General features: G+C 39.4%; 1 protein-coding gene across 1 annotated transcript in view; it reads right to left on the minus strand.

Annotated features, from left to right (window-relative positions):
- KLHL29 (kelch like family member 29) overlaps window positions 1–19942 on the minus strand; it is a 434198-nt gene that overhangs the window by 76580 nt on the left and 337676 nt on the right. Inside the window, exon 6 of the mRNA XM_044445123.1 lies at window positions 14579–14717. Coding sequence (XP_044301058.1) covers window positions 14579–14717 — 139 coding nt within the window. The remainder of the gene's footprint in view (window positions 1–14578; window positions 14718–19942) is intronic.

The following is a 19942-nucleotide window of genomic DNA, read 5'->3' on the forward strand; positions in this document are numbered from 1 at the left end:
AATGGTTAGAGCAAAGGAGGGAAGGGGGTGGAACATCGACCAGCTCTGCCACAGGAAGCCAGCAGCCATCCTCTCGAAGTTTCATGACTGTGGCCTACCGGTTTTTCCTGGATAAAGTGCTAAACAATTTGTTGGTCAAAATATCGCCTGCATTTGAAGTGTGCATTAGTGTTTGTGAAACTCTCAGACAAAAAAAAAAGGTACATGGGGCAGGGGAAAGGGCCCAGTTCCTAATGGCTGGCACATGGTATAGCTGCAAGTTGGGTTATACCTGAAAGACAAAAAAATAAAATAAAATGCATTTGGTAATGTCAAGAAAAGGGGAGGAAAGTCTGTTAGCAGAGGAAAGCAAATGTCTTTTGAATGGTTAGAGCCATCAGCACCTTCTCACAGAAGCATTAATTGCTCTCAATGTAGGTATAGGTCCGGTTACTCTGCCACTGAAACCTGTGTCAGAATTAACACCAAGCGTTTATGTCTCAGTGTCCCCGGAAGCTCTTGGTAAAAGGGTCATGAAAGACTAGTCAGCCTTGGTACAGGGCAACTATAGCAAAGCCTTGAATTTCAAGGTCTACGTTGCGAAGCAACTTCTCCCAACTTATCTCCTATGCCTGGGACAAGATGACAAAGGATACAGAACAACATCATCTTACCCACCTCTCAATTCCAATTGCTTTTGTCTCCCTTTCTCCTGACTCAGCACATTGGGAGAAAATATATGATGGATGCAATTTCTACCCTGTTATGATATACAGAGTCTCTGTTAAGGCATTGAGTCCTGCAGAAATGTACAGTGACCTATAATGTTACCTTTTAGGTAAGAGTGCTACCATTTTTAACAGACTGTGTAGAACAGAAATGTTAAATCCTTTACCAGGCTCAGTCTTTAAATGCACTCAGCTGTCCTAGCATCTTTACGGCAAGGTTACCAACTACCTAATAAAATGAAATTTCTATGAACATTTCTAAATGTATGAGGCGCTTTAAGAAAATGAAAGAGTGCCTGACCTTCATACTCCAACATGGCACACTTTCACAGTTGGCTCAAATTATCTTCTCCACATAAGCACAGAAGAAAGCACCCTGAACTGGCTCTGTGTAAGGATGAAATGTTACCTATAGGGTGCTCTCCTGTCCTCTGTACCTAACTTTGCCTCAGTATCATCTCGTATTATCTGTGAGCATAGTTTTGCCCATTCCATTTCACAGTTGACATATACTGATGTCATCATCACCATCAGATTGGTTGCAAACTGGAAAATCTGCTTTGCAACTAAGGCAGCATTTTTCACTTGCAGTTGAACCCATGGAAAGGGAAGAATAATGATCTCAACATGTCACAGGAGGTAGAACATGAATTTGGGGAGGAAAAGGCTTCTTTACTGATGTTCTCACCACTAGACTAGATAATCCCCAATATTTATGCAAGTTCTCTGTGTTAATGCAGCTCTGTGAGTGGTTGACCTTATTAAACATTCTCTGGAGACAACAGAAGAAAATAGCAGTGAGAATGCTGGTAATAGCTTGAGCCACCATTAGAATAAAGAAAACACCAACATTAGAGACAACTCCACCACATTATTGCTTTTTGGAATAATTCAGTGATAATCTCTTCTCCTTTGTAATATACCAAGCTATAAACGGCTGCTGCAATTGATTAAACACCAAAACAAAGCTAAGGTGTTTAATCAATCGCAAAAGCCTCTTATGGAGAGCATAATACCCAGCAGAGATTATTGATGTTACACAACCTGCCAGAAATGGAAGAGAAAATTGTATCCTTTTCTTCTTCTAGTGACAGTTTGATTTTGGCAAGATGCTGCAACTGCAATGTTTTTGCAGCGTACAGATCATAAGCAAAGTTTAGATACATCGTTTGGATTTGAAAGCAGAGAATGGGCCCAGGCAATACAATATTTAAAAATACAAATAAAAGCCAGAAACCAAGTGTGGCTTCTATTATGATGGACTAGCTTGTACGAATTTAGATCAGAAGCCAAGTGGGCTACTAGCTAAAGATAAATGAGGTATCATCAAAAGCAGCAGAAAGGCTGTGCATGTGCATGACAAACTATCCTGAATGGAGAAATGGCACATCGTAACTCAGTTAAACCCCAGATTATAAGCAGAATGAATGGGTGGTGGTGGTGAGCAATTATTCTCCTATCAAACATGTAACTACACCATCCACATAGGCTTTAAGGATCTCTTTGCATGAGCTATGATCTGTGCCCCAGACTTCAGGCAGCTCCACTGCAGGCCATGTTACGTTATCTTCTGAGGAGCACTGTGCTCAGCAAGGCAGCAAGGGCTGCCCGAATCATTTTGAAGCCTGAAGCAGCGCAACAAACATGTCCCTCCCATCCCCTACATCACAATGCAAAGCACCCCAGACCAGTCAAGTTCTTTGGGCACCTGAAGCAGCAAATCCCATAAGGGTCTCTCTCCCTTCCCCGCAATAAAATGCAAGAAGGAGTAAAGGCCCAATCCCATGGAGAAAGAGTATCCAGTGCAAAGGAGGAGCAGCAGCAGAGGTGATCTCTGCCTCCCTGCCTGTTTTTGCCCTTCTAGTTCGGACTTTATAGAAGGAGAGGAAAAGAGGCTGGGGCGAATTCAGGGTTCGTTTAGTCTCTTTCCTCTCCTCTCCATGTTGCAACTCCTCTCAGAGGTTGTTTTCCCCAAGAATGCTGCAATTCTGGGCTGTCCACAAGGGACAGGAAAGGGCTGCACAGCTCTGATTTCCAGCTACAGTAATGAGGCACTGTCTCTGAACTTGGCCTTGGGAACCCTCAGAAACTGCCCGAAGGATTGTTCCTTAATTTTCTTGCCCCTTTGTCACACCTCAGATAAGCTGCCTGGGGCAGCCACTTCACTCTGCCTAATCTTAGGAAATCCCCTCCCACCAGTCAAAGAAGTCTTGCTAAGTTACTATCCTGTCAGGCCTTGCTTGGCTGCTAATAGGTGCCTGAGCCACAACTTCAATTCAACAATGGCGGAAATGGGAATTCAGAAAACTCAGTGTGGGGTGAGGGGGCGCCTCTCACTCAGAAGTGCACCATTGCAAGGACTGGGCATTATCTGAGCATTCACAGTACAGTTCTCACAGAAACTCAGCTGGTTCTCCCCGACCCACACTCCTGCTAATACCCAGGCCTCTGGGTGTGACTGTGGGAGAGTGTTCCTTCCCTCCTTCCAGAGAGAAAACTCGGGGATTAAGAGGGCTGCCATTCCTTTAAAAGCTGCTGGCCTGTGCATTGCAGCTTCTCTGGTTTTTCCCCCATCAAGAAGCAGCAACAGCTCCCTTGGATGACTGCCTAGTGCTCTCCAACTAGCAGAGGCGGGAGCTGGACAAGAATGGGCTGACCTGCCTGCAGCTGCCAGGATCAATCACAATTCCAAGGGGAAAACCCCATCACGGATCAAGAATTCCTGCAGGGGAGGGGGGAGAGTTGGTTTGGCTGCCTAAAGGGCTCATCCAGGGCCAAAATGGTGGCTCTTACAAGTTTAAGCAACAGAATACAGCCTAAGTTGATTTAGCCTAAATTACTATACAGTTAAGGGAAAAACAAATGCATATCAAAGATCTGTTTTTGGGCATCTGAATAATTCCATATTCTCCTATATCATTAAATGTTGCAGTATGTGTCCAAATCTGAAATGTGTGATTGTACAGTTCTACATATCCCTTCATGTTGGCTCAGGAATGTTTTAGAAATCAGCAGATACTTAAACATAAACAGGTGATCAGTTGTTGCCATAAAAGTTTAAATAGAATGATGTCATTTTATTGGCCTTGTAATCACTGCTCACATTATAAAGGTCAAACATTTCACACTGTGGCAGGAAATCAATAACTTCCCCAACAACCCATGTGGAAAAAAAGTTTTGCTTTTGCTTCTAAAGAATAATGTGCAATAATAAACAATTTTAGTCTTTGCTTTATCAGTTCAGCAATCTTGGAGAAAGGCTGAAGTGAAAAGCTGGTGAAGACTGATAGATAAGCTCATTAAAATTAGGAGGTGATTTAAAACAGGACTTGAGATTTATCAGGTGCAAAACAGCAACATGGTTTGTTTAGGTCAGTGTTAATACAAGTGAGGAAGAGAACTTTTAACAGCTTGATTTTATAGGAGCTGTCAGGAAAGTCCTTCACAATGGAGAAGCAGGAAGCCTACAGTGGGTTATGCATAGATTTGGAGCAGTACCAGCAAGAAACAGATAAAAACTACAGTAGGTTCCTGCTGTAACACAGAAGTTAACTATGTAAGGAAAATAACTTCTAAAGTAATGTTGGACATAACTTGACTGAAAACAAATGCACCTGAACATGGTATCTTCAATTGTTTGTTGTTATGTGCTGTTAAGTAGTCTCTGGCTTATGGTGGCCCTATGAATGAAAGCCCTTCAAAATGACCTGTCCATGACAGAGCCCTGGTCAGCTTTTTTTCTCCAATTAGTTAAAATGAAATAATGGCAAAACAAATAACAGAAATGTGATATGCTGAAGAACCTTCTTGTAGAAAGAATGGGTCATTTGTAAATGTAAAGTATAAGACCCAACAGAGCTATATTTTTCTCATGATAAAAGAAAGCTTTCATCAATTTCTTTGAAGGTAAAAGGACAAAGTGTTTCAGGGGAGAAAAGAGAGAAGATTTAGAAAAAGATCTAATAGAAAATATTGGCAAGCAAACTTAGTATCTTGGCATTAATTTATTTCTACCATTGCTGTTGAGGCTGCACTTTTTATGATTGATGGAGGTAGACTATCATTCCTTGTAACCACTTCAGAAAGTTGCTTTGTGCCTCTTTGTACATAGATGGTACATGTACACTTTCTCTTCAAATAGTTTCATCTGAAGAGGCGTTACTTATTTATTAGCTTTATATCCCCCCCCTTTTTTTTAAAGAACTCAAAGCGGCTTACATAATTCTGCTTTTCCTACTCTCAATCTTATCCCCACAACAACTCCATGAGGTAGGCTGGGCTGAGAGTCTGCAACTGGCCTAAAATCCCCCAGTTGACTCCATGGCTTCATGATAGCTCTATGTAATAAATTCTTTTCAAGATCAAGGTCACAGTCTGAAGCAGGAACAGTTGATTTATCCATCAGTTTATGGACAAGATTTCCCCACTTTTAATTTCTGCTGTTTTTTTCCTCAATGGCTAAGCTACATAGGCCTCATTACACCTGCTAACCATATTTATTTTGGCTGGTTAACCATCTGATTGTCTTTTGAAGGTTGGCCATATTCTTCCTCAGTTTCACATCACATATGGAAAGCTACCTATACATATTATAGACAGCTGTCTGCTCTCTAGTTAAATGCTTGAGTTACATTAACAAGTCAAAACAAACCCAGGATGTTCAAAATGAAGCCATCTGCCAGAAGAAGTAGTGTGAATTATGTGAAATGTGTTATATAAAGCCCTGTAACTAAGAATAGTTGGTCCAACATCTTTCCATAGTGACCAATGACTGTTTATACATGTGGAACACAGCAGTATGTTTGCACAGATGTAATGCTAAAATCATACTTCAAATTAAAAATATTGTAATAGCATCAGGAGAACCTTCATCTTTATGATTCAGTCATCTTACTAGTTTCAGATGGACATGTCTTGTTCTTGGTGTGGTAGTCTGAAGGTAAGATGCCACCAGCAGCTTGCAATGTCACAGAAAATTAACTACCACCATCTTGCAATCAAGTCTACAAAAGCTAGGGTCCACAACCTTTTTGAATAGTTCACCTGTCATTTATGGTACATCTTCTGCTTTCAGTTAACTCTTTTGTCATAGTTAAGAACCTCCTTGAACCTCCTCAAATGGTGCTCTGGAGGAACTCAATAGCTAGCTAGGCAAAGAGCTATTCAAAGCCTGAGCCTACAGGCTGTCATGGTTAGAATTTCAGGACCAGAGTAAGTATATGAATCACTTGTCCTTTCAGGTATTTTTTTTAACTAACAGCATAATTTCTCTGCCAAGCTGCTGAGCCATCCTGGTTCTAGTGCAAAAATCAGCATCCAGTCCTTTGTTACAACATTCTGTGTTATCTTTAATTCAAAGAACCCTGTGTACACCTCTTTATTCTGTTATTTACTTTTGTGGTTCCATTAAAAGGCCATACAGCTTTGCAGACGTACTATTTTCTTCATGCCTATGTCTCACAATTCAGATTAAAAACATCTGCCCCACCCTGTAACATGCGGCTCTCATTGGCTCTGTATCCTGGTGGTGATGGACATAATTATCGTAAGAATAAATACCTGTGTTCTCTGTCCATTTAAAAGGAAAAAACAAGCATTTACTATTTAAACAATGGAATTAAAAAAAATAAAACAATTTGTTCTTTTCCGGATGTCTTGCTTGGCTCTAAGAGAAACAGGAAATCCAAGATTTGTAAATGTTGCTGAAGATCTTAACAAGAGACAAAATTCTATTAAAAATACAAAAATCAAACCCAGTCCTTCAAGGAATTATTTGGCTGGCAAATACAGACCATTGCATCTTCACATGAAGGTTTTGGGTCTGATATATTAGAGGCATTCTATTGTACATTGCACATTGCAATGTCCAAATTGAATTATTGCTATTATTAAACAGGGAAACACTGATCCTCAAGGAATTGAAATTGTAAGCATAAAAGAAACGACATCAATTGTTAAACTCTTGTTATTTGATTTTCTATCCTCAGGATGTAAAAGATTCTTATTAAGGGATCAACCAGAGAGCAATAAGGTCCATCTATAACTACTCCCAGTTAAGAATAGATATTATTTTCTGTATGGAAAACAACAGCCTGTTCCCTATGAGTCTTTCTTAGATTTTCTTATATGCTCATGGGATACAGAGAGAGATACCCCACATATAAAGTAATGGGTTTCCACACAAATATTAGATGCAGTAAACATAACATAGCAAAAATGATTGTAACTGCAAGATAATCAAATGAATGAGAAGCCTTTTGTAGCAAAATCGTTCTAATATGAATGTTATAAAGCATGCTTGCCCATTTAAATCTCTCTTTATATAACAAAAACAGATGCTATTACTGCCCATTTAGAATTATATTATGGACATTGTTTTCAAAATAATACTAGGTATTTATACCACTACACAATCTGTTAGAAAAAAGGTTGTCCTTTTTGTACTTAGTACTAGCATTAGTAATGGCATAATGAATTTGTCAATTAACCTTATATATGTGGGGAAAAATAAAATTATCTAGTATTTCTGTGCTGCAAATTCATTCATTGCTCTGGAAAAGGGAGATTTGACAGGTCTAGTTTAACATACAGGGAGGATGGATTTTTTTGGCTTAAGCATGCATCTCCCCAGCTTCGAGAAGATTAATCTTTGATTGGTACAAATCCAGGTATTCAATATTCTTTGTCTGACTATTACTCACCATTGTCATTGTCACATCAGTGATAAATAGAAGGCAAGACCGGATTAGCAACAAATGCTATTTTCACAAGCGATGTAGCCAGAACAAAGTCAACAGAAACAATAGAGCCAACTTTTAGATATGCTTGTAACACCATTTAAAAGATAGGGCATCACAGTTATAAAAAGACAGTTGGGGAAAGCTTAGCTACATAGGCAAACATAATGCTATAGTTGCTGAGATCACATATTGAATCACAAATCTGCTTCCCTGCTGAGACTTCCTGGGTGGAGAAGGGCAGGGGTGACAAATTCAAAAGTATGGCTTAAACACGGGACAGAATAATGAGTCAGTTGTCCTTGGAACAGTAGCCCTCCTTGACCAGCTACTCTTCCTCTGAAGGCTTAGAACAGTGGGCTCCCTCAAGATCTGCTTCTTGAGACACAACAAAACTGGGCCAAAGAACAATGTTGGAACAAATATGCATGAAAGCATTACCAGAAGTCAGTTTGACTGGTACACAATGGCCCAGTTGGCTACAGAATTACATGAAAATTAAACGGCTAAAATGTTCCCAAGAGCCCAAAGGTGGCAGATGATGGAATACAAAATACTTCAGGAGAGGGTATAGTTTTCTCCCTAGTCGCTAGGCATTTTCCCTACTTCTTTTAATCATACTTATAGCACAATAAAAAAATGAGAGGGTAGAACACAGCTGGTGTTATGCAACCTGTTTCCCTCAAATGGCAGAATGTATAGAAGCATTTTTATTCAAGATTCATGGAACTCTCCAGGCACTGTAGCATAGTTAACTATTTATTCGGTTAACAGGGGGAATTTTACAGGCTCTTTGTCTAGAACATATTTTTCAATATTTGTCAAGGGTAGGTGTAAACCATCTTCAAATGCTCTCATTCTCCCTACTTAAATATTTATTATACTGATGTCTTGCCTTGCATGGGGTTCCCAGCGGGCTCCCATCCAAGGGACTGATCAGGGCTACACCTGCTTAACTTCAGCTGCCAGAGTATTCATTGGATCTGAATGCTATCCACATAAATATATGCACACAGAGTAGAGGGAGAAGAGGAAGCACAATATACAGCATAACAGAGTCAAAACATGATTCAAATGCAACTGCATCCAGCTTTGCTCAGTTAAGGTTTCCAGTGGAAAAGGAACACAGATAGGTTGTCACTGCATGCACAGCTAAGCACTAGTACAGTATCGTGGGTGAAGGGCTCAGTTTGGATGTTTGAGACCTCATGCTGAGCCATGAGGCTCAATGAGGGATGCCTGGGCAAGTCATTTGCCTGCCTGGGACAGATGCCTCTGGATCCTTGTGAAGATGAGTGAGTGATGAATTGTTCGGCACTTTGTCAAACGGAAAGTTACTATAAGAGCTATGAGCAATCCTTTATGTTTTCCATCTCTTTGTAAAGGAGTTCCCCATGAGAATGTTGTCTTTTTGTGGAATCTATCTGCTGTCCTATTTGCCAGTCTCTTGTATGACACTGACCTCCTATTTCCACTACAGCTTGAAAAGCCTTTCTTCCTTTAGGAATAATAAAAATAGCAGCTGTATGAATATAGTTCTTACACCTGCAAAACTATATAAAAGCAAGCACATATGTATGCTTTATTTCCAACTTTATAGTCTAAAAAGACAAATAATAAAGAAAAGGAATTTAATATGAGACAAAGAAGAGGAGTGAAGAAGGCAGCAGCTAAGATGCTTTATGCCACGTGGAGACAGGGAGTCCTACAAATGCCAGGCAGGCAGGAGAAAGTTCTGTGAAAGGGGACTGCATGAGAGAAGGGGCATGGGCAGGCTGCTAGAACAAAAGGTACTGTATAAAAAGAACAGCACAATGACCCTTGAGATTGAGGGGTAAGAAAAGTGGACACCTATACATAAAAAAATGAAAGTCTAGAGGGAATGTACCAAGAAAGAAGCCTCCAGTGAACTAAGAGTAGCAATGACAATGCAAGGGATAGAATATAAGTAAGCTGATGGAGACCAAACACTGGAAGGCCAGAAAGAATGTCAATCTGGCAATCTAGAAAGGTTTCTCATATGTAGAAAGGCTTACAAATTCTGAAACGGTATTGTGCATAGTGTCTTCAGGCTACTGGGTGGTATAAAATGTGATAGGTAGGAAGGTAGATAGATAAACAATAGTGAGCTGATAAAGAGGTGCACATAGAGAAACCATGTCTGAAATACAACTAAAGCAATGGCACCTAAGGTACCCTATTATCTTCTGGTTCAAGCAAAGCATGCTCCTGAAGAGATTTCAAAGGATTCTAGGCAAATCGTTCAGACATTGTGTTTGGGCTTCTTTTCATTGTGTTTCTTTTGACCCCTACCCATTTAGATCTAAATATCTCTTACTTTAGTAACCATTTCCCTTTCCCTATCAAGTCCCCAAAGCTCCATGGGTCAGAGAGGACTATGAGATGTGAATAAATATAGCTAGTTGAAGCAAATCATGTTACAAACCACTGTGTGACAGACAGCAGTGTAATTCACTGTTGTCTATCCAGAGCAAAGCAAGAGCAGTGATTAATCTGTCATTCCTTGGATAAGATTTGCAGTTCCATTTTGAGTGAGTGGAGGCCCTAACAGTAAAGAATAAAACTCTCAAGAAAGGTGAGCAATGTTCATTCTCCATCTGCAGCTACAGCGTTGATGAAATGGATGTCTATTGACTCAAGATGGGTAGAGTTTCTGAATGGTCCTGTCTACTTTTACTTGCCAGACATTGTCTGTTCAACAAGTTCACATTAACCTCTCAGGTGCTTCTACTAAATATTGGATATAGATCTGAAAAATCTAGTAATTACTGCCAGAAATGTCAACCAATCAAAATGCTATTATGCCCTATAAAGTGGGTTGTTTCTGAAGGTATTTATAATGTAATTGGTTAAAATAAATAAGACATCATTTCAGCATGTGGCACTAAATCAGGGATTTCTGCTGTCCAAAGTTCAAATGGACAATTTTGGCGCTACTGATAAAAAAGCTCTTATCTGAATCAAGAAATAAAAATAGATGTGTCTACATTCAGCCACTCCTTTTATACACAGGAGCCTTAGTATGTCCATAGAACATGTGTACTTCTTTGTTCACACCAATATATTAGCACTGATACTTTGAACTGGGATCATGATTTTCAATTACTACCATCACTGAACACTTTTAAGGGTGCACAGCTCTAATCAAAGTTAGCTTTGAAATTCTACATTCTAACAATGCTTTCAGAGCCCTGACTTGCACAGTAAACCCAATACAAGGCAGACCACCTTCCATTCTGTCCTTTTGCTCTACATGGAAAGAGTTAAAGCACTCTTGGAACTCTCAGAGCATCTCATATAGATTCCCATGAAGCTGTACTCTGTGAAAACATGTTTTCCAGAAGTCTGGCAGCTGCATAGCATCAACCTCAACAGCCAGCTAAAATGTTAAGGTGGGATATGTGCCACTGCTGAACAGAACAGAGTATAAGTCCCACAAAAATGGAAGCCACCTATAAGGGCATAAAGCTATTTTCCATACTAGAATTTCATCAACTTGGGTAAAAAAAAAAAAAAGGCATCCTGGACTTTCTTTGCATCTCCTTCCAGCTGTAAAAGAAATAGTACATTTTGTTCTTTTCCATGAAGCCAGCAAATCATCCTCTAGGTTTTATAAGCAGTTTAACAGAAATTGTTGACAATATTCCTCTGACTGCAGAGTGCCTTGGGTCATAAATGGACAACGTATTTTTCTTCTTTTGAATAAAGACATCGAGGGATTTTCACAATGCCTATTTATCTCCTCATTTCCGACTGAATATCTGATCTGCCTTCACCCTTAGAGTTGAAGGAAACCATGTTGTTAAGCAGCATGATTTTTACATGGTTTTAGGCACTTTCACCAATCCACAAGTGTCTTCCTATGGAAACAATTTTCCCCCAAACTCATTAACTTCTAATCTTTTTGGATGTATGCAAGGCATGTACATGCATTGTAGTATTTAGACTACAGAGGCATAATTAAAAAGACAACACAAACTAAAGAGACAAAGAAAGCTACCTTGATTTCTGTTGGAATTGACTTGCCCCAATCCTACCCCAACCATACCTAGCCAACACTAGGTTTTGCTCGCATTTCAGGCCAAAATATCAGTGGATGAAATTCAGTGGTGTCCACCTACTGACAAAATGGCATAAAGTTTTTCCCCTCTCCTAATCTGCTCTGGAGGGTTGAGGGCCCTCTGGAGCAGATTGAAAGGGTGCACAGGTACTGCAAGGCGATAAGAAGACAGGGAACAACTGTTGTGTGAACAGAAGTCGCTGATGAAACCAAATGTTTTTTGTTTTTGCCACATAAATGTGAACGCTTCCATATAGCTAAACACTGAAATAAAATGTGAATACTGATACAAACAAGAGGTTAAAATGGCTTGGAAACAGATGTTCCTTTACTATTCTATTACTCTCAAGGACCTGAGCTGGATGTGAAATTTGAGTAAACCTGCCACATGTACAAAGGGTAATCTCTTGCAATTTTGAGAGAAGCCAATAAGAAATAATGCACTTTGCTACCAACATTTGGAGCTTAAGCTTCATCCCAGGTTCACTTTACTGTCTACCAGTGTTTTCAGTTCTTAAATTTTATGCTTCTATGCACAGCAATTATAGGTAAATATGTATGTGTGTGTAAGTAACCCACTGGTCTACTTATGAATTGGTAAACAGGCAACTGTTGAAGTGGCAGTGATGGGCATTTAACCTTTACCCCACAACACACAGTTTTCCCTCGGAAAATCATCTTTCAAATCATCCCCATTCCTCCATAATGTTAGAGGAGTATTTTACCCTAGCACACACATTTTTGGAATCCAATACATAGGATGAGTGCAGGGGAGGCAGCGAGAGAAACATCTGCTTCTTTGTTTTAAAACAACCTATTTCTGAAATTACTTTGCATTTTCAAATGCACTGGGGCTTAGTCACATATATATGCATGTAGCATGAACTTATAAATACAAAAGTCTCTTCATTTCATAGTGTATTCTTCTAGTTTCTTCCTGTTGCTACAGCTGGCCATACTGGTTACCTTTCCGTAGTTCTGATCTGCTTGTGACTTCAGCTACTAGTCTGACATACATGTGGAACATTGAAATAGTGACAAATGCTCAGAAATATTTCAGTATTTCAATCCTAAGTAGAACAGTGACACGAAACAAAACCCTAACTGTAAGCCAGTCACACTTACACATGCATACATTTGGGAGAGGGCTTAGATCAGTGACAGAGGACAAGTCTGGAATACAGATGGTGCAAAGTGCAGTCCCTGGGACCTCCACTTAAAATCTCAGCCTGTGCTCCCAGTTTATATATCTTTATTTCCTCACTTGTACACAAGAAAATGAAACTCTATAGTCCTTATCGTCTAGTGTCATGTTATTTATTGCTTGATTATGTATTGTGTTATTTCTGTACCAGTACCTTACCTTTCTGTTAAAATGGTCAAGGTGGCTTATGAAAGTTGGAAACAGCAAGATCGTAACAAAAAGAGCAAAGGGAAGGTCACTTAGAGGCTTTCACCATTTGATTTAAAATATACCATGATTGCTTTATTAAAGTTGTAATCAGTCTACAGTTCACCTCCATCTGACAACTATCTAAGATAAATAATTACCATCCTTGATTTTCTCCAGCAGCAGACAGCACGATCTGATGGCTTGACGAGCTAGCAAGAGGCTTCACAGCTACGCTCAATGACACGGCATGGCCAGTCAATTACTGGGTTTCTATAAACGGAGCCTGAGATTTGCCTTCCCTGCAGAATACATTTCTCATCTCTGCGAGAGGCATATAATGTAGCCTTAACAAGTAAGTGATAATGAGCAGACAGGAGAGCAGAGACAGAGAGCAGCTAAAGCTAGCGTTAGATTTATGGCGGGGGGGGGGGACATGCGATCAGGCCCCTTTTATGAATAATTGATAAGACAGTCAGCGCAATTATAGGACAGCACTGTAGTATCTCCACAATTAGAAAAACAAGGTTTAAGCAAAAGAAAAGGAGGTACCAGCAAACATGCCACCCTGGAACAAAATACAGTCACTACTGTGTTAGTTGGCAATGTTTAAATGCACAATCTGAGAGCACGCACAATATTCTGTAACACATACCCCCCTTTTTTTGCACAGTCCAGGTTCAGTTTGCTCGGGAAAATACTGTAAGGCAAAAATCAGCAGCCACATTTATTTGCTGATGATTGAGAGAAATGTGAATATTATTCTTGTAGGTCCCCCCCACCCCATGTTGTTATGTGGCTTTATTAATAATGGAAGAATAGCAATTTAGTTTTACTTGAATATAGGAAGCAAACACATTTTAAAAGACCTCTCAGTATAATGGAAAGTAAACGATCATCATGCAATGTTTAGCATTAAATGGCTAGAAATGGAGGGAGAAAATTGCCAAGATGGAAACATGATCCAAGGGGAAATACACACACACTTACACACCTTAGTTCCTGCTCTAAACTAAATTTGTATTTGTTCAGGGAAGAGGAAAGTACTTACTCTGTGAAGAACAGAGAGTTCAGGATTTGTTAAAACATACGACTTTCCTCATGTTTTGTGTTAAAAACTTGTGTTAAAAACCTCCTTTAATATTTGCATTCTTCTGTATTCACATTTGGCTTTCAAGAGCCAAAACCACCAGGTGTTCAAATGTCATAGGCAAAGGGTTAAACATATGCTACATAACTCAATCCTCATTAGTACAGGAACTCAGCATCTTTCGGTGATATGTATACAGGTTATTTGCATCCTGAAGGAAGAGTTAGTAGTACCCCTTTAAAGTACTGATCTAACAGTTGTGTTTTGTAATCGGCTTTGTTGTATGAGTTGTTTGAATTTGACTTTTAAATGCTCCGTGACAGAACATTTCTCTTCAGCCAAAATGTGCAACTAGCAAGATCAGGAATCATACAAGTCAGGGTAAGTGTAACGAATAGTTCTGAGTCTTTCATTTAAAAAAATACATTCAGAGTAAATGGAAAGAATGGCTACTGGCTCTGTGACAGGAGAGTCAAATCTTCATAAACCTGAAAGAGAGGGGAGGAAAAAAAAAGCGACACAAATGCGCCCTACAAAAGAACAGACCAGATCACAGCTGGAAGGAAGGCAAACCTTTTAATCAGGTCCTTGAAATACAAGCTGCAGGAAGCTAGAACATTTTGGTGGACTTCAAACTCTTTGCCTTCAACAATAATTTTCAGGTCTGTAAACTCTTTCGCTCTGCGTTGCTGGTTCAACTCCTTCAACATTTCTGCAGAACAGAGAAGACAGACAGTGCCAGGATTCCCATTAAGAGGTTTTTTTTTAAAGAATTATTTTTAAAAATAAAAGTTAAAAACAAGGAAAGTAGAGAAACAGGAAATGCTTCATAGCCTTTGTTGGCAAGACTGGCTCAACGTTGACAGTCAAAGAAATCACAAACACAATACATATTATATTGATAAATATATTTACTTATTTCATCAAGAAACAGTAGGTCTAGAATAACTCAAAATCCTACATTTTAAAGAGAAAAAGTTTTCCTGCATCAATAAATCAGAAATACAAGAATAACATTGCCACAAAACAATTAAAAATAAACTTATTGAAACAGAATGCAAGGGCAACTGCTTTATCATCTACAAATACAAATGGCTTTTAAATGCACTGGAATTAATACTGAATAAAAATGTGACATTTATGATGCAGTATGAATTTGACATGTTTCAAAGAAAAATACAAAGCTTGCAAAATTCCTTATCTTAGCTATATTATATAAAGACTTGAGCTTTATGTTTAGGAAAATGCAACTGCTTTAAGCTAGATGCTTATCCTAAAATCCAGCCTAACAAGGTGAACTGGAACATTCTCAAAGCAGCAGGCAAAATATTCTGACATAATAAGTTTCACTAAAAACAACACAGAAAGAATTAATGAGTGTTGCGCTGTTTCTTTCATGAATTTTTGGTATTCGACCTTAAGCGGAATTTTCAGTAGTTGATGGTACCAACTCATTTTGATACAAGAGCATACAAAGTACCCCTGACAGCAGTTCTTTCTTGCAGTGATGTACTTACCACGCATAAAGCTCCCTGGCTCTCAACTTTTTTAACTGAGAGCAAGATACCACCTGTCCAGCAACATGCCACAATCCACATATCCTTGTGAAAGTGGTTGCAACTCCATGGTGAACCATTTCCTAAACTAACGTACCAGAATGGCTAGTAAGACAGATGGAACACATAGTGTTGGTAAACATGCAGTTTAAAGCACTGGCAAAAGTATATTCATTTTAGCATTTAAAAATGTATTTCAACTACTGTTTTACATTTGCAATAGGTCAAGAGCTTCCTTTCCTCAGGCACATAACCACTTGTATTAATCCATTCTCATGAAGATATTCTAAACTTAAATGAGATTATACTCCTGGAACTTCAATCCATCCATATGATTCTAACAAGTACAGTCTTACGGAATCTTTTGCAGACATGTTACCGCAAAAGGAAAACCAAGGCCAAAAGAGTCACACTTCAATCTTAATCATGGATATCCCCAAAATTATACCTTGCCAGATGTCATTTGGGGGAAAAAAGATGCAATTAAAAGCAGCAGCAGCCCAAGTTTGCAAGCACTGAAATTATATATTGATAATATTCAGTGAAATCCAAGCCAAGCCAAGTGACATTTTTTTTCAGGGCTAAACAACAAAGTGTCACCTTGCACATTTATATTTATTTGATGGAATTACAATGATGCCTGAAAGGCTAATTATTCTGCAGTGAAATGGGTCAGTGTTCTCTGGAGAGGAAGCAGATCATTAAAGAATGCTAAGGAAATAACAGGAGACCTTTTCCGATCTATATTGGTGGGGGGGAAATTGTGTGTTCTTTGGGTGCTATATCTGGAGATGTTTTAAAAACATCCATTTGAGCTAAAATGCAGTGACATGGTTCAAACATACACAGACATTAAAGAGTATGAAACAGGGTTGGAGGTTTGAAAGTCCACAGCAACTTCCTAAGAAGAATGTACAAGATTAGTTTTTTTCCTTCACCGTAAGACCAGCAGAGGTAGTGAACTGGTCCATACAAAGTATGAGGAAGCCTCTCAATTATCTCACTCAGCAGTGGGCATCACTAAGTGCTGGGAGGTGGAGTTTCCTGACACATGAAGTAAGTTGGGCATAGCAAAACCAACAGTTGAAGGCAGAATAGTTTAAAATAGAAAAGAGAAAGAAATATGCTGAATGCCAGAAAGGGAGACCCTTACAACTTCAAAAGATGCAGAGCTCAAACCTCATTTTTTGGAGCTCTCCCATGCACAATCCTGCCCCTTAAGTAAGGAAACAAAAGGCTTTAGTTTAATTCTGAAATTACATTGTCTACATTTGTGAAATATACAGTGGCCCACAACTGGGCCTTTCTAGCAGTTCCTCCCCTGCCCACTTGTACTAGCTTTGCTTAATCATAACATCCAGCCTGAACAAGAATCAAACAAAGCCTGCTATGATATAATATGTTCATTTCCATTCTACCCCACAACCAAAGTTCTCTGGACAATTTACCCAAGCCATAAAAACAAATGAGAAAAATACAATAAAAATATCCTAAAAATCAGAAAACAAAAATTAACTATTTAAAACTGCTAAAACAGATGAAAAAACAGTCAATACAAAGAATGACAAGAACTATTTTGTAACTTTTTATTATTCTTAACTATTAATCATTCTATTAGTTTTTTTTTGTACTATACCATCACAGGTGCTGATAAGGAGATCAATTCATGTTAAAGCCTTATTCTTTATCTTTCATCCCAATCATTCTGGAGCTTTTCCCCTTGCACCAGCTAGCTTCACAAAGCACTCTGCATGTTCTTGAGAGCACACCACCTACGGAAGCATCATCTGCTTGCCTCTCAAAATGCGGTTGCAAGAACACACCTGCTCTGTTCTAAAGGAGTGTTTGGGCCAACGACTCACTGTTCAGCATGTGTCAAGTTCTGCTCTATCACTGCCTCGGACCATCTCCAGCAAATGTTACAGGGAATGGACAACGCAGGCACACAGATTCAGGGAAATTAGTTTCCATTAACACTCGTGAGCTTGAGCTACAATTTAGCTTCAGCTTTCTCCCCATTGCGTTGATGTGGTTGGGCCTGGGCTTCAGGCCACAGATCTCCAGGTTCTTATGAAGTACACTCCCCACTCGGACATAACGACAGTCACCCCTCTTTCTCAGGACACAATCAGAAACCCAAATGCGGAGCCCATATGGATAATTTGTTCAGAAACTCTTACAGGTCTTCATTTCCGCATTGGTATTTCCACAAAAGCAACATGCCATGGCCACTCTGGGTTGCAACAGAACTACATATTTAGCAGCATGCCTGGTATTGCTGATTCTGTGTTCATTATCAGTGTGCAAAATGTAAAGTGAGGTGGCAAACCGCAGGCCAGAACAAGCATTTTATTTTACACCTCCCCTTCTCAGGTTTTAGGACTCATCAAATGGAGTCTGGCAGTGGGAGGCATGAGCTGGCACTGTTGAAAGTGGTAGGTGGGGCAAAAGTAAAACAACCCTCTGAAAATGCTTCCCTCACATTCCTTTTATAAGCAAGGAAGCACGAGGTTGGGAAAATATGTTTGCTGTTGAATGTGTCATGGAGCCATGTAGAGAAAGTAATGTTTGCCCACAAATACCACGGCAGGAGCGGTGCCCCAATTTTCACACATTTAAAGCAGTGAGTACAAATTATCTGACATGCAAGTTAGCTCTTATGTTCTTCACAGCATTCACAGGTGCCTTTTCACATGGGGCATTTCAAATGTCTGAAGCAACTCAGGACTGTGCAAACCAAGATTTCATTTCAAAAATAACGAAAACAGGGATGATGCTTAAAGAAGCTTCTTGAAAACACTTGTTCTGACAGCATGCTCACAGCCTCCCTCCCATGCCATTTGTAGAAATGGTAATTAATGCTAATGTTAAAAGGAGACATTTGCTTAATAACACCACCACAGGATCTGTTATATAATGAGCATTTAAAATATATCAGCCAAAGAATCCTACTGGGTATAACTACAAGATAAAATGATTGGGCTAATATATATAAAATGACCGGGCAAAATAGAAAACTAATCCAAAATTACAAAAAGTGGCAAGAACTTCATATCATATCTAAGACAATGAATCTGTCCTAGAACTTATTATACCATCATTCTGCTTCAGGTAAGAGAAGAAGGTAACAGAGAAAAAGGCCTGAAACTGTATTCTTTATTTCTTTATTATATTTTGACTTGCTCCTTGAAAACCTGCAGGGAAGAATCTGCAACAGAGAAGTCCTTAGTATGTGTCTTTGTCAACTGGATTTTGTTGGATTACAAATCTCAATGAATTATAGGATTCATATGAGAAAAGAAGAAATGCTGAGTTCAGACCAAGAGATGGGTGCATCAATTAGCTGTAATTTCCAGAGTCCTTAATGATAGACTCCACGTAGAACTTACATGAGCAAAAAATCAAATATAGTATATTTATTTCAAGTAATTTCAGGTATTCACTTCCAAATCTCTAAGGCTCACAAAAGCTTTCCCTCAAATGCACAGGTAGTGCCCTACCAAGTAGAAGATAAGAAGATAAGCCCAACTGAAATAGATCATAAGCCTATCTAGCACAGCATTCTGTTCCCATGTCGGCCAACAAAGTGTCTACGGGAAGTCCACAAACACTACATGGTACAAGAGCATCCTCCCACTCAGGCCCCTCAGCAACAAAAGGGATTACATAGCTACAATGACCAGTAGCCAGTAAAAGCTTTATCCTCCATGATGAATAAGGAGGAGTGATCTAGCTACTTCAGATGGCAGAGGTTGGCTGCCCACAGTCTGTAAAATACAATTAAAAACAGAGAATGAATAGACATATGGTACTGCAATCTGCATTAAAATGCTTTTCATCAAAAAGACATACAACTTGGCAAAAGTTCCTCTAGGCAAAGGGTGTTCTACAGATGTTAACTTGAGACGGCCCTTCCCCTGGTTGCCATGTATCTTACCTTTGAAGGTGTGGCCACCTAGACAAGTGCCTTTGGAGGCTGTCTTAATAGTTGAACAAGTTAATGGCGAAAAACAATCCGTCAGGAACCTAAGGTGCAAGCTATGTCGAAGGGGACACTTTGAACAGTGCTTCAAAACAGATTGTCAGCTAGCGCAGTTGAGCAGCTGGCAACACATGGTCTATACAGTCAATTCCAGTCAACAGTCTAGCATTTTGGAAAAACTGCACTTCCCGAGGAATGTTCAGAGCTAGGTTGCAGTGCATTACAATGCGATAGTCTCAATGAGATATTACCTATTCACAGGTAACCATAGGCAGACTATTCAGGATGGTGTAGAAGGTGCTGCACCAGCTAGAGTTGGTAGAAGGAATTTCCTGCCACAGATGTCACTTGAACATCCGGTCCCCCATTGCAAAGTTGATTGTTTAGAACGGCAACCTT

The sequence above is a fragment of the Varanus komodoensis genome, unplaced genomic scaffold, assembly GCF_004798865.1.
Source record: "Varanus komodoensis strain SLA01 unplaced genomic scaffold, ASM479886v1 scaffold47, whole genome shotgun sequence".
Classification (NCBI taxonomy): Eukaryota; Metazoa; Chordata; class Lepidosauria; order Squamata; family Varanidae; genus Varanus; species Varanus komodoensis.